The sequence below is a fragment of the Papilio machaon genome, chromosome 20 (genome assembly GCF_912999745.1).
Source record: "Papilio machaon chromosome 20, ilPapMach1.1, whole genome shotgun sequence".
NCBI lineage: Eukaryota > Metazoa > Arthropoda > Insecta > Lepidoptera > Papilionidae > Papilio > Papilio machaon.
Genome location: NC_060005.1, coordinates 2,874,439 through 2,891,444, shown reverse-complemented (window position 1 = coordinate 2,891,444; position 17,006 = coordinate 2,874,439). Strand labels below are relative to the sequence as shown.

General features: G+C 32.3%; 1 protein-coding gene across 3 annotated transcripts in view; it reads right to left on the bottom strand.

The window, feature by feature from the left end:
* The window catches only part of LOC106709968 (probable phospholipid-transporting ATPase IM), a 50,201-nt gene that overhangs the window by 25,840 nt on the left and 7,355 nt on the right, over positions 1-17,006 (bottom strand). For 2 of the 3 annotated variants that reach the window (XM_045682968.1, XM_045682970.1), the window contains exon 3: positions 7,172-7,474. In XM_045682968.1, coding sequence (XP_045538924.1) covers positions 7,172-7,205 — 34 coding nt within the window. In that variant the 5' untranslated portion in view covers positions 7,206-7,474. Of the gene's footprint in view, positions 1-7,171; positions 7,475-14,114; positions 14,276-17,006 lie in introns of those variants that run through there. The other variant, XM_045682969.1, reaches the window with a different exon arrangement.

The window sequence follows — 17,006 nt, the reverse complement described above, 5'->3', positions numbered from 1 at the left end:
TATAAATACGTAATTTATACCTACAAGAGATAGACAAAAATATTTTTGAACTAAATGTTATTCGCTACTTCGTCAGCGTGGTATTAAAAACCTGGAACAAACGCGGACTTGAGGACAGACAAAAATTTAAAAAATAATAAATTTTCGGTATGATTTTTCTGTCGTTATTAAATACAGACACTCCAATTTTATGAACTGTATAGATATAGTGACTCATTACAACTAATACTGAAATCAAATTGAATTAATACCACACTGTTCATACGAAAAGATGAGTAACATCAAAGAAATATGATTAACATAAACATTCACTCATTACCGTGAGTTTCCACTGTATATACACATGAATCAAAATATGTTGTTATCCCTCTCATTGTCTTATGAAAAAACAGAGATAATTATACGTCTTTGTACAGGTATTTCGGTAGTGAAAACTGAAGGTTAGGTGGGATGTACATTATTACCGGCAACGCAAATATCCACTGTAGCAAAATCATATTTCAAAGGGTTTTTTATTTCTACTTGAAATAGGGTTGCCTACTGATGAATGAGTAGAATTAAATCACATTGATGAAATAAGCTAATTGACATATTTATGTCATATCTAACCGATTAGTTTATTATGAGATTATGAGGTTCGTGAACAGAACTCAAACCATTTTCGATCTATATATTGAACTAAATTGAGAAAAAAATAAAAATTGGACATTAAATAATCTGAAGACAATTTATCAAGATTACTTTAAAAAGTGATCTTTTTTCTTTTTTAGTTTTTGCGTTGACCTTTCCTTAGTCCAAAGTAATGCGTGCGCAGCCAGGAAACTGCGCATAAACGAGAAACGTTTACATATCATGCTAAGACTAAAACAAAACATTTGTAGCATACACATAGTCTGTCTTAACTTTTTACTTTACATTATTAATTTCATAATATTTAATGTACAACGGATGTTAGAAATCTGACAAGGAAAACTACACTAGGAAAATATTTGCCAACCTTAATAGTTACGTGAGTTAGCTGATAATAATCGCTTGCTAAATTTAGCGGCGACGTGTTAAATTATTAGAACAATAATTGAAACTAAAACGATTTAAATGATGATAAAAAAAGACCTGTCCTTTGGGGGGGGGGGGTCGGCAAAGTATGTACTACTCTTCCATACACCTCTATCAGACGTAATTTCTCCTGAATTCACTCCCTTCTTGTCCCAAAATTCAGAACTCACGCATCAGAAAACTTTTACCTTTTATCTGAACATGATTTACCGAGTTGTATGCGAATCAACAATTTTGGTTAGTGGTTGTCGTTGACCCGAGTAGAATGACAAAACCGCAAATGAATTACATCATATCATCTAGATATAGTCTTCTTAGGAGACAGAGCTATAGTTAGTAAAAGTACGAAAAACAGAAGTTAATTCTAAGGTTAACTTAATCTCGGTAATTAGTAATGTCTGCCATTGATTAACAAAAATAAATAGCGTGTGTCTGAACAGAACACTTACCATTTACGATAATTATAAGACATGAAAGAGAAGCAGTGAGATGCGGTTCATATCGATTTCTAATTAACTATAAGGCATACATCGCTGGCCTCAATTCTCGAGTTGAGAGCACCGAATTTTTTTTATAAGAAGCTACTTTTAATGAGACGGGACTATCTTCAAGCAACGCTAATAAGCTTCTTGTGTTTACAAGTCAACGTGTTATATAAGTTTTAAGAACGTGAAGATACACATGCAAACATTACTGTACACTTTTATCAAAGTAATGACACGAATTTAGAGTCAGATCACGTCATAGATACAATTCAGTAGCAATTGAATGACTCATACTTTATACAAATTAATGTGCATATTGTACGACCAATTTCATTCATATCGAGACAATTGAAATCAGAATTTCACGAAGAAATATCAGCGGAATTTATAATCAATAACCACTCAACACGCGCGGCAATACGCGAAGCGCCGCCGCCCCGGCCAATGACCGTGTGTGAGGGAGCGATGCTTACGACCTTGGCTGGCGTGCCAAAGCACCACGATGCTCCTCACCAATTATATCAACGTACAGTAAAAATATACAAAATATGATAGCAAAACTCGGCAGAACAAGTGATACGAGTGGTGAGATAATACAGACCGCAGGAGACGAAAGTGCGAAAGCGATGATTGTGCCGGTTTCGGCGCGGTACGGGCTGTTCGCGGCGCACCAGTTTGCCGAGCAAGCCGAGCAGCGAGCGGCGCAGCGGGCGCGGTGGCACGCGCTCGCCGCCCTCCGCGCCGAGCACCTCCAGCTCCACGGCGTCGGAGCGCGCGCACATCCGCGCCGCTACCGCACCATGCCGCGCCCCGCCCCGCACGCGACCACACTCCGCCACCGTGCCGCACGCGCGCTCCGGCCCGCCGCCGGGCCGATACTCCACAGCCACACCACATACACATACTGAATACCTACTAGCGCTCCGCGACGGCGCGCGCATCACAGGGTTACCATAACAACCGTCTTTACCAAATTTTCTTTTTTTTTTAAATTAAAAAACAAGGTTCATAATATTTCCACGGTTAGCAAAATAAGAGCAGTTAAAATCTGAGAATGTTATCACTACTGATAAATTAAACACTTTCAGTAAAAAGTGTGTATAAATTTTCAGTACTTTAGTTATATCTACTTTACTATCTTTATTGCGACATTTTGACCTTTAAGCGGCTTAAAGATCTATCAAATTAATGAGTTTAAATTTTAATAAAATCGGCAAAAACTTAATATTTTTGTTTCTTTGGAGACTCAAAAATATGAGACTGGCAACCCATAGCAGAGCGTTAGGTCGTAGACATGGCTGTGTTTTTAGTTCTAAGCTTCACACGACTTATCCTCCGAATGAGGACTCTATAGTTATAGGTACACACTGACACTGTGTAAATAGTCAAAATTATGCTAGAATAAAGAAGATTTCCTGCACACTGATATACATGTACAATTTATTTAGTGAAAACTCTACACTAGAAAATATTAATTCCTAAACTAGTAATAAATATCATTAGAATAGTTTAGTAATAAATTATATTATGCTGATACTGACTTAACTTATGGCATTGGCGGCATGGGTTAAATATTAGCGACAAAAAATATTCAGAATAATTTCAATGCTTAAGTTTTAGAAAACTAACCTAGTGACAAAAAGATCTGCTATAATTTCAGGAAACTTCGATAATTTGCACGCGAAAGATGTTGCAATTTACTCATCTTACTAATATTATAAATGCGAAAGTTTAGATGGATGGATGGATTAGAAGTTATCTCCGAAACAGCAAAACGGATCGTAATGAAATTTGGGACAGATGTAGAACAGTGTGTTCTTACAGATGAACACATAGGCTACTTATTAAGTTTTTTTTAAATTCCGCGCTGACGGAGACGCCGGCGACAGCTAGTGAGTATATAAAACAAGATAAGACGTTAAAATAATGTCAATTGAGTTGTCTCAAGAACACGACGTTCAATAGAATAACAATAAGACAATTTTTATTTCTATTTCACCATCCGCAACGAAGATAAGAATATGTTAATGTTATTTTGCACTGTACATTTTTGCAGTAAATTAACTTAATTCAGGCACTTAAACAAGTATCCGTGTAAAATAAAAATATACGCAAGAATATCGTGACTGTTGCGATATTTATACGATTCAATCTGAAGCTAAATAATAATGATATATTGATTTTATTACGAACATTAGTTTCTGATTGAATATTTTGTTTACTTTATCATGCATCAGATTTTAATGACATGAAAGAAAAGAGTGCAAACATATTAACAACTTAACAATAACGAATTATTAAACAAAACTGTTACTGCTGCAAACATGATAAACATTTAACACTAAAACCAAGAATGGCGATGTATGCTTGAACAGATCATTCTCTTATGTTCTGAAATGGTAAGGTAGTAATCACACTTACAGAAACCACTATATATGTACTAGGGTGGGTCAAAAAAATCAACTATTTTTTTTTTACAATTAATACGGAAAAATGGGTTACTAGGCACCTTAAAAAAATTCTCACCAAATATGAACTCTTAATTTTAATAGGAAGATCCTCCGCGTCGCAGTTTTTCATTTTTTTCTCAGTCCAATAGAAAAAAATTCATTCCTCATCATTAATTGGTCGTACAGAAAATTTTTTTTAAGAATTTTGTAGGAAATTTAATGCTCTACAAAAAAGGTATCTTATGTTTTTTCCGTAAACCTCACCATTTCACTAATATTGAAGATTTAATATTGATTATTTTAAGTCAAATGTCACTTTTGTTTATGAATTTTATAACTCGACAAGAAATGGCTATTATTGAATGCGCAATAGAAATTTTTGTAGCAAATTAACTGCTCTATAAAAATGGTATCATATGTTTTGGCGATTAAATTAAGCGTTCAAAAGATATTCATCATCAAACTTTCATGTATACCGATTTTAAGAGTTTTTGATTAAATAATCGAAAAATTTCAATTTAATCTATCAGTTTTGAGAAAATTTACACGAAAAAATTTTTTTTTTATCAACTGAGAAACTTCAAAATGTTTTTCAAGCTTTTTTTTATGTGTAAGTATTTTTATCTACATTTAAAAAAATAAATTGTACATTATTTATCGCTTAGTTAATCATTTATCAATAAAAAAAATAATAATGTACAATTTATTTTTTTAAATGTAGATAAAAATACTTACACATAAAAAAAAGCTTGAAAAATTTTCTCAAAACTGATAGATTAAATTGAAATTTTTCGATTATTTAATCAAAAACTCTTAAAATCGGTATACATGAAAGTTTGATGATGAATATCTTTTGAACGCTTAATTTAATCGCCAAAACATATGATACCATTTTTATAGAGCAGTTAATTTGCTACAAAAATTTCTATTGCGCATTCAATAATAGCCATTTCTTGTCGAGTTATAAAATTCATAAACAAAAGTGACATTTGACTTAAAATAATCAATATTAAATCTTCAATATTAGTGAAATGGTGAGGTTTACGGAAAAAACATAAGATACCTTTTTTGTAGAGCATTAAATTTCCTACAAAATTCTTAAAAAAAAATTTCTGTACGACCAATTAATGATGAGGAATGAATTTTTTTCTATTGGACTGAGAAAAAAATGAAAAACTGCGACGCGGAGGATCTTCCTATTAAACTTAAGAGTTCATATTTGGTGAGAATTTTTTTAAGGTGCCTAGTAACCCATTTTTCCGTATTAATTGTAAAAAAAAAAATAGTTGATTTTTTTGACCCACCCTAATATGTACTTAGTACAAGAACATGTTCATTAGTAGTATACTTCGGCAACTTAAAGCAGTAAACTTAGAGATCCGAAATATACCAAAAAACCGTTGAAGTCAAAAAGTTTCATTCCAAATAGGTCTTTTACGGTAGCTTAAACAGTCCAATGGCAAAGTCTTAAACTAAAAGCACATGCCTCGAATACAAGGTAAATGCCTATCACGAAAGCTCTTCTTTATCTAGGCAGCAATTTTCCTTATTAAATACAATATAAAGTTTATTGATATTGTATCAATTAATGTCTTAATATTAAGCAAAAAAACTGTTAATTATTTTACTTGTGGTATACTTTTGGTGTTGCCATCTTACACGTGCAATTTACACCAACAAAAGAAACATTAACCTATTTAAATACATAGCTAAGATAAGTAAATTACCATACATTTTAAATGAATGACCTAAATCAAACGACACGTGAGTAGCATGATCATAGTTCAATAAACTTTAACGAAGCATTAAACTGTCTTCAGCTAGTAGTGATTTTTTTTATTTCAATGAAAATTCTTATCAACACGTAGTCCAATTTATTTATGAAAAACTGACAAATAGTTTTTGACTTATCTATGTGGGTCTAGAGCAGGGATTCCCAAATGGATCAATATCGAACTTAAAGCATTGCTAATTCTCACTCTGTCTTCTTCTATTGACCTAAGTCAGAATGAATATAATAATATTTGATCTTAGAAATAGGTAATTTGGCCATGAGGGTCTGTGATAACGGTTCATTTTGAAAAAGGTGATCCCCTTTTTCAAAATGAATTTTTGTCCCAAAATAGTTTGGGGATCCCTGGTATAGAGAAATCGTAAGCACCTTAGTATTTCGAAGTAGTTTCTGTCGTTTGTTCTACTTATTGTTTAATAAGAGTTCTTTAACATGAATCATATTGTAAGTTAGTGATATGGCGTGGAAACAATGTAACAGTGCCTCCATCGAATATACTTAGTCTTAGGAATTAACAACGTTTTACAGCAGCCAGTCTTTTAAAAATAGTTTATGGTAAAACCGCCCATCACCATGTTCGCGCTCCGGAAGTAGTCGCCGAAGCGGAAAAGGGTATTTAATATGGCCGAAACTACAACGTAATTAACGCTTTTATTGCATTGTTATCTAGCGAGTTGACTTTCATAAGAAAATTCGTTGTGGCACTGAAGGTGTTTGCCAAAGGTTAAAAAAGATGCTACAATTAATTTATACGTGTAAAGTCAGTACATAATAGTTCAGTATTCTTGTCTATTCTTGTCCATATATCTATGGATTAATTGTGATCATGTTCAGTTCAGTTTGACAATCTAAAGGCTGACGCACATCAACGCCATCTAGTTTTCAGTCCAAGCATTGAGATGAACGATATCTTTTCTAAGGCACAGTAAACCAATCTATAATTCGTCAACTACGTCTTCAATTCTCTTGAATAGAATATTTATTTTAGTTTATTATAGACTTTATGTTAGCTTGATCGATAGCATATATAATTATTATTTGAACTGATGTTATATGTTTCAGCATGTAGTGGGATTCTTACACAGCTATTTGTCTATTTTGTCACAACCTATTCCTTCCTGCATTTAACTTATCTTGCAAGCAACCAAATTATTAAAATAGCGATGGGGATTCCCTGCCCTATTAGACTTCTTTTCACAAAAGGACCATTTCATTCTTTAGAAATCGAATTTAATATTTGAACATTAAAATGTCCATCATTATAAATATGTATTTGTAGGTTAAAACCCAGACAATGGTACATCCTTAAAGCATAATAAATCGTTCGATCGACCTTGGTAGCACAGATGTTTGACTGTGGTTTGATAGAGGTTGTAGAATCCACTCACCTTGACCATGTGGTCTCGCCGAGGACTTTCCCATGTCGGCCGCACCATCGGCACACTCACACACTCGCGCGCGTTACAATAATTTTAAGATACACTACCACTGTGCGTACTCTATGTTACTACTTAAATTTAATTAGGTCGGTGTAAAAGTGGCGTAAAAAAGATTACACTATTCTATTTAAGGGCACTTGCGAGTCGAGATAGGTATCCTACGGAATCGTCGACGGTTCGGCGGTATAGGTAGGGGCGGAGGGCCGCGCGGTGCGATCGGCATCCTGCGGACCCACTCGGCACTCCTCTATCCTGCAACAATACAAATCAAAGTTAACACTGCAAAAGACACATAATAACTTTCGCTAATCAATACTAAAACATTTAGTCAGGTCCAAATAATTATGTAAAAACTATCCACAAAAAATGTATTGCTAGTCGCGTTTACTATATAAATCTAGATAACGGAAATCGAAGTGATTGGATCTTACAAATAAATTTATATGTCCGGAGTACACCTACATCCTAATCACTAAATGCACACTATTTGTATATATAATTTACAATTAATTAATCTACGACGGCTAAAATTTCACTCAACTACATACAAAGAAGTCTACACAAGAAATAATCACGATATTTCCGATATTTTCTTGCTTATAGTTATAGAACAACTCATACTATTGTGTAAGCTAAGAAAACTGGATCCAATTACCGATGGTACAATGCACTAAGGCCTTGTTTCCTTATGGGACACAGAGGTATTAGTTGCCTGCGAGCCTTACCATAATCTAAAGAAACCCTTTTAGCGTTCAACACTAATAGAGATTTTTATATGTTTTTTTTTCTTAGTGTTCATTTTTTTTTTGTTTCTTTTTGCTATTTCATTGTATTTTTAGACTCTAGTAAAGGACAAATCGGCTACAGTTTCGCTTCTTACATTCGATTGTTCTGTTAAAGTATTTCCTGGTTCAAACTGAAGGTTAATAGTATTTTTTCAATAAGTTATACTAGGAATTAATTGATTTTTTTTTCGTATCATCTCACAAAGAATCTATACATAAATATATACTTTGTCAACAGCCCACTATACGTCCCCACTGAGGGGCTCGGGGCCTACCCTAAGTCAGGGGTGATAAGGCCATAGTCAAACACGCTGGCCAAGTGCGGGTTGGTTGACTTCACACATATCTTTGAATTTCTTCGCAGATATATGTTCCTTCACCAAAAAACGACGAATAAATGTACATATGTAAATTGAAAAACAAATCTGTACTTGGTGAGTATCAAACCCAGGACCTACAGATTACAAATCAAGTTAGCTTCTGCGCCACCGACGCTTTTTACACATAGAAAATTCTGAAACTATAAATAATTCTATTTCATACTCTTAATGATCCTCATCCGTTTTTTAAATGCTAATGAACACGCATACTAGTGAATTATATTTAAAATTACGCTTCCGATAGTATGCTTATGATGTAAAATATAAAACGGTCTCACTAGATGTCCACAAACTATGACCGTGAGGCGTGGACTTGTTATGAGACAATTAAAATAGATTGGCGGAATTGAGATGCGGTGCTTGATACATGCGCCCAAGACAATGAGCATTTATCAAAGACACTATAATAAAACACATATCTAATAGAAAGATAATTTTTCTTGTTATTTTCACATTATTTTATTACTTTGACCTTTAATTGGGTGATGGTTTACATTGATAACGGAATGTCAGGTTTCTTGAAATTAAAAATAATACTTTAGAATGACCTTAATGTAAGTTGCTAAAATATATATTAAAAATTAAGCAAATGGTACGCCGAGAATAAAATTTTAGATGCACGATGATATTGAGTTTTTAAATTTGTCATCATTACGTTGGGCTTTTAATGCGGAATTATAAAAACAATTTTAAACAAAATGCATTCAAAAGTACCATAAAAAACAATCTCAAACAAAATGCACTAAAAAGAAACAAAATAATGACATGAAAACTTCTTTCTTTCTTTCTTCTCTCTTTTAAAAACCCTCTAAACTCTAAAGAAAGTTCTCTTCTTTCTTGTAACATGTCTATATTGTATAATTATTGTTATTTCGCAGTCGGTGTCGGCCTAAGTAAATATAATATTATACATTTTATATTTGAGATGTATGAGACATACTTACGTTTATGTCCCTACTTAGGCCGAAACCGACTCCAAAATAACAATAATTATACAATATAGACATGTTACAAGAAAGAAGAGAACTTTCTTTAGAGTTTAGAGGGTTTTTAAAAGAGAGAAGAAAGAAAGAAAGAAGTTTTCATGTCATTATTTTGTTTCTTTTTAGTGCATTTTGTTTGAGATTGTTTTTTATGGTACTTTTGAATGCATTTTGTTTAAAATTGTTTTTTTATGTTACTTTTGAGTGCATTTTGTTTTGAATTGGTTTTTTTAGGTTACTTTTGAGTGCATTTTGTTTGAAATTGGTTTTTTTAGGTTACTTTTGAGTGCATTTTGTTTGAGATTGTTTTTTTTTGAAGTCGGCTATTTTTTTTTTCTTAAAATTTTTGTTTTATTTCACAATTTTTAGTGAATTTGAAGTTCAATTTCAAATTTCCTTAATACATATAAAGACATAAATAAGACAAATAAAGAAAAGGACTTTCCTATTTGATATGTGTGTACTTCAATTCAAAAACTTATTTAGAATGCAGCAGATAACCACTTATCCTTTAAACAATGAAATAATTATCAAAATCGGTATACAAATTGAAAATTAACGAACTAATACATCGTAGCGTGCCTTTAATTTTGTCCAGCCGCGCGCCGCACTAGCATTTTTCGAATGCGCGTAGTTTTTAATTATTTAATATCTCCCAAACTATTGATCAGAATTACATAGTTTAAAGACTAATGTAATCTGCATTTATTACTCTAGCCATCAAACATATTTATTTGGATAAGGATTCATATCGAATGTAATATAATAGCGCCGTAAGCTTACGACGCTGTTTTTCGTGTGCATTTTAATCGAAGTTTGTTCACAATAACATGGTTTTTGTGAGACATCCATAGATGATAGATATATGCCACCGAAGACTTTTATTTAGCAAATTTAAGGATCTATAATTACTCCATACTTATTTTTATGTAAGTCATATAGTTTGACCTACGTAAGCCCAGAAAGCAAAATTGTGCTTTTCGTGTAGCATTTTTCGTTTCCGCGTAATTTTATTCTTACGATATCTCCTAAACTATGAGACAGAATGATATAGTTTCAATTGCAAATATAATCTACATTAAATTCTCTTGATAATGAACATGTTTATTTACATAAGGGTTAATACTGAACTCGAATAATAGCGTCGGAAATAGGGCATGAATTTAATTGATATTTCTGAAGAAAAAAATGGTTATTGTGAGAAAACTATAAAAGATAGATATATGCTATCGCTGACTTTTATTTAGCACATTTAAAGAGCTACGATTCGCCATACATCATTTTTATGTAGGTCCTATAGTTTAGCCTACGTAAGCGCTGAAAGCAAAAATGTCCCTAATCTTCACAACAAATTTTGAAGCTATATTCAAAATCTACTAGTCTTCTAGTTATTTAAAAAAAAAAAACAAAAAAATGGGACCCACCTGCAAGCACTTCCTTTCGATTAAAATATTTTTCATCAAAATCGGACCACCAGGGGCGGAGTTTCGCGGTAACACACATAAAAAAAAAAAAAATACAGTCGAATTGATAACCTCCTTCTTTTTGAAGTCGGCTAAAAATAAGGCAGACATATCGTGGGTTTCTGAGACCAAAATCCCCGTGTAAAATATATTGTAATTTCTGTTTTGTCAAACGTAATGACAGGGATGACGATATGTTTTTAGACAGATTTTAGACTCAGAAATCAGCGGTAAGAATATAATGTTGCTGGGATTAAGAATCACATATTAAAGGTCTATTTACATGCACGAAGCAAGTTTTTTGTCATGTTGTTTTTAGCAAGTTTTTGTTGCTTTAAATTAAATTGAAGGAATAAATGTCTTGTATGGTATAAACAACAGTTGCTTACAATTGTCAAAGGTAAATTAAGCGCGCAATTGATTTCATTCAATTCTTGCTCTGATACGTACAATAAAGTGATATGCTTACATACGCTTGTATATGATATGCTAACAGGTAGGCAACGCATCTGCAACTGTGGATAATGGGCATATGATGGGACTATGGGCAACGATCACATCGCTATATTGGCGAATTTAGTTGGCCTGTTGTTGGTTTTCCATCCTTTACTATATAATTCAGTTATGGGAGCAAACGTATTTAAGAATTTGACAAAAGCCAATGGAACTCGTAATCAGGAAATTGTTTGGGAAGTTACGATTGCAAATTACTACGCTATCATCAGTATACGCTACATTGGTTTGAGATTTTTTTTGTTATAAAAACGCGTTGCCGATGTTTATTTTAGTACCTATTTGTATTGGTGACATCGTAGAAAATTTGTTGCATATTAATCTAGATAGATTAAATTCATGCTATATGTATGTCAACACGATAACAATAGTGAATTTTGCTACAAAAATATGTCTTGTTTCGACATTAATATTAAACAAATCATAACGTGGATTCAAAATATAATTGATAAGTTGATAAGAGCTGAACCGTTATCGACAAATCGCAATTGCTATCATGTTGCAGGTTGCCACAGATACTTGAAGTGTAAAATGAAACCAGTTATTATCAGGACTTGTTTAAGTATTTATACACTGAAAAAGACAAACCTTACCACAAAAAATGTATAAATAGATATATAACCTATTACATCCTTGTAAAAACATCAACAATGTAGTCAAATAATAAAGTACAAATATTACGTGATGATGATAAACTACACAGGGTATAATTATTACTAATCTACCTATAGATACGGTAATTGTATTTATTGCCTACACATAACAACAGGGTTTCGTCATAAGCAGTACACATAAATATTTACTACATAAGCTATTCAATTTCTTTCTAGAAAATCAATAGTTTTTTTTAATACCATTTTGGTTATGATTCTGCTACCTATAACTGAACTTTCTACTAGGCAGATTTAAATGAAACTATAATAGGGTGTTTTGAGAACGACCAAGAAGGTTTATGCTCTTAATATATTTTTTTTCCAATTCGAATAGAACTGTTACCGTGACCACATAAGCGATGATATACGATTGATATAACGATATTAATGTGATGAAAATGATATCAATTAATATAATGTCATCTTAATAACTTAACGTATCAAAATAATGATACGTTAAGTTATTAAGAACGACCACATTATCTGGCCCTCATGTTATATTAGACTCGTCAATAATCTTTCAACATTTTTCGATGATGGCACCCAACAGCGAATCTATGAGTTAATGATCACGTCACTGCGGCCATGAGATTCAATCTGCGCATAATTACGTTTTATTTGATTCGCATAGTCTCAACATATAGGTCAATTGTGTTTAGGTTTATAGGACACCTATAAAACAGCTTAAATAACGCAAAAGTACTTTTTGCTCTTTAGTTACATTTTTTTTCTCTTTCGTCTCAAGAATTCGCAATTAAAACAAGTATTTAAAGGCCATATCGAAGTTGTATCACAACAAAATAACCTCACATTGTCGAGCATGTGGTCAATAAGTGTTATAAAATAATATTTTTCCTTAATTGCATTTGTAATTTATAACGGTAATTGTTAGCAAGAATCGTGATTAAATCAGTGTTGCTATCTTACTTCTTACTAATATGTTTAGATGGATGGATAGATGTTTGTTTCAAGGTATCTCCGGAACGGCTCAATGAATCTTGGTGAAATTTGAAAGAACACATAGGCCACGTTTTTAATTACTTTTTTTTTGTTAATTTCGCGCGGACGGGGTCGCAGGCGACAGCTAGTGTATCGTAATCGTTAGAGATCCACAGTCACTATTGACATAACCCGTAAGTATTAACTGATCATGGGAAAGTATTTATATACTGCCCTGCCCTATTCAAGGGTAACTATAACCGCAAAGTGTTTCTATATTAGATAATTTGATTACGTTTCTTAATGCGTCAATAAAGATATTTTATCATTGCATGTCGATACTTTAAGACTTGAAATAATCTTTCTTATGATTAGACCGGAAAAAGGTATACGTGAATTAATCGAGTAGATACAGATATAAATAAAAAATAATTATACCTAAATTGTACTCTTTATTATTTATTTATTTTCTTGCTTAATATTTGTATTTTTAAATAAATTGTTTCTGTACTACCACCATAAAGACAATGTTGTTTAGTTTATAGACTTTTTTTGTTAAATGCTAAAACTGCGGATTTTCGCCTATTAAACAGCTAGGTTTGATTTAAATAAAAAAAATATTCTGATAATAAGACTGCAAAAAAGACTAAATATTATTATTGAAATATACCGTTTTCTAAATGTTTAAATATTTGTTTTTTGTTTATACAGACTGTACGTAACCACTCATAATTTTCTTCCAATCTGAAATTGTAAAAGTTCACAATATGACATATAAGGCTTTTACAAAATATCTTACTAATATTATAAATGCGAATGTTTAGATGTATGGATGTATCGATATTTGTTAAAAGGTATCTCCAGAATCGCTAATCGGATCTCGCTGATATTTTGTATAAATGTAGAAAATAGTCGGGAAGACCACATAGGATACAATATTTTTTAATTCCGCGCGGACGGAGTCGAGGGCGACAGCTAGTTAATTGATATTTCCCAATTATTATTTTATTTTTAATAATAAAAATCAAGTGATAGATTGGCATTCCCTGTAGACATTGTTAAGAATTTGACTCACACAATCACAAAATTTCCAAGAAGAAATAAACATTGTTTGTCATAAAAACCGATATTAATTGTAAAAGCGTACATTTAGGGACAATTTGTATTTACACTTACATCATAAATTCAGCTAGACGAGACCATAGACAATCCAATTGTAAAAATATAAATAAATACACTTGCACAAAATTATTTTAATTGTTATTATAAATATGGACAATGTCACACAAATATATCATTCATATAAAATTCAGTTTGCATATGTTGCGGAGGAGCGACGACGTCCGCCTCAAAGCAACGCTACCAATATACTGTTTTGATATCGTAGTATATTTTAACGTAGTATTACAGCAAACCTCAAGGTGAGTGGAAGTAACGGAGTCCACCATATTTCCACTTTCATTCGCGATTGCAGAATGCTCTATATTGGTTGCTACATTTTTAATGGCAGTCTTCGACAAAATATACGAAGAAAAAATCGTTGTTGTACTGCTATAAATATCACAGTATATGTCTCATAAATATTATTCTGTACAAACTGATTGATACAAATATATGAAATAATATCTATATTTATTTTCAAAGGCTGAAAAATGTAATGTTATTGAAACATTAATTAAAATTAATAAACCAATATAAAGTTCCATAAAAACCAAAAACGTTAACATTTTCAATCATTTTAAATATACAATTTAATGTCTACTAATGAGGTCAAGGAAAAATACATCTGTTTATAATTTAAACCACGTTTGACTCTATTTTAATGAGTACTGCCATCATCAAGCGTGTACATACTGTAATAGCTTATAAACAGGCAATAAACATCTACGGAAGATTTTTTTTTTAATAAGAGAAGAGGGAAAACGAGCAGCGGGAACACCAAGGTGTTCATCGACGCCCATGGACATCTGCAATACCAGAGGAACCGGAGATGCGTTAAAAATTAAAGATGCGATTTAAAAATGAAAATTTTTCCCTGTGTATATTTTCCGTACTATGAAATGACTCCACCGTACTTTGTGTAATCTTATTGCAGAAAAAAAAAGTTTACGATACTAAGCTTTAACCAGATTGCGTAAATATTGTTAAGTTAGAGAAGGAAATAATTGAAACTTATAGGTTCGCGACGAAGGAGGATGAATTTCCTCTTCACTTCATTATTACGTGTACAAACAAAGTACTTAACAAAATGATAAACGCCAATACTCAAGACTAACAGGATAACGATAGACTTAAGAGGTCTCTCATATTAGAAGACATTTCTTAATGTTTTAATTATAGAATTTAATTAAAAAAAATTATAACTTCACAAAATAGCTTCAAAAATCGGTGAACATAACCAGTTTTGCTACTCTTTGAGTTAAGATTTGTATAATAAAAAGATCACGAATTACATTATACAAATATTTAAAAATGTTTACACACAATATAGCTATGCATAACATTCGGTTACACAAGTTGTATTATATTACTCGACTATTTCTTCTTGCTCGGTGCAAACAACGGACACGCGCACCGAGCTCGCACCGGGCCCGCATCGTGTGCGTGTACACTTGCGTAAAAGGTATTCGGTACACGCGGACAGACAACAACGATGTGTCATACAGTGGTAACCGTTAAAATAAAACGTATTGCGAAACTTAACGAGCTGTTCTTAAATCACCTACCATTAAATAGCTTTGAATGGGTATCCGGAATCAAAAAACTTACTAATATTTTGATTTTACTACTCTTATTGTTTTACTAATATTATAAATGCGAAAGTTTAGATGGATGGATCCCTCCGTTTGTTATGTATCTCCGTAACGGTTCAACATATCTTGATGAAATTTGGCACAGATGTAGAACATAGTCTGGAAGAACACATAGGCTATTAAGTTTTATTTTAATTCTGCGCGAACGGAGTCGCGGGCGACAGCTACTGACACTACTTCTGCTTTACTATGACAAACTTTGTTATTGCCTTAAAGATCGAAGGAAGGAAGATAGAAAACAATTTTTAAACTTATAACATGTGAATTAAGATGGCTTAATCCTTCAGAGAATATTTACTAGGCACGAGCAAAGGTCATGGGGGACATTGTTTGTGTACGTGATGGTAGTCAGGCGCCATGAATTTATTATGACAAACTTATGTGAAAGAATTGCAAAGAAATGTACAGAGAAAGTAGTACTAACGATTATAAGAGCAATAGAGCCAATTTTAAACTTAGAACCAAAAAACATATGACAAAAAGTTATTTTCTTCAGAAGGAATATCCTAACCTTGCATAATGATTTAGTATGTACGTATAAAGATATCTTGTTGATTACGCTATCTAAATTGTTTAATTAATTTAACAGGTCAATAATTAAACTCTTTGAACTGATAAAGTTGACCTTTACAGATAAATTTTATGTATTCAATGCACTTGTATTAATATTTTAAATTATTCAAAAGATTAAATAAGATTAAGATATTTTTCGTGTATTTAACAATCTATTGAGTGTTCCCCTTTACATTTGACATTCAACTCGGAAAACAGTGGACCGGGAACTTTATCATTGCGTTGCTACTGGAATGCAGGCGTACCATTATGCATTGCAAATAAAAACAACATTATTATTTAAACAACTAATTAATTCAAAAATAATAACTGATCATAATAAAACAAAGTATGAAGTGACTTTATCCAATACATATTCTGTTCATCATTTTATGTGTCAATTAAAATAAATCAAATGTTCAAAAATATTGTGATGAATGTTACGATACGAAATTGAAACGTATGGTAGCCGAGGAATCCCCAGGGGAGGGGACATTTATGTAACATGTCCATGACGTATATCATTATTTAAATGGCATTTAATTACAGATAGTAGTGGCCTTGATTTACAAACACGAAACCCGTGGGAAGCATGCGCTGCCTATCATGTGTACATTGTGTATTTTACTGCAGCAATACCACTCAATATAAATATATAATATGGATGTCTGTTTCTCCGTTAAATATGAAATTAAAAAAAAAA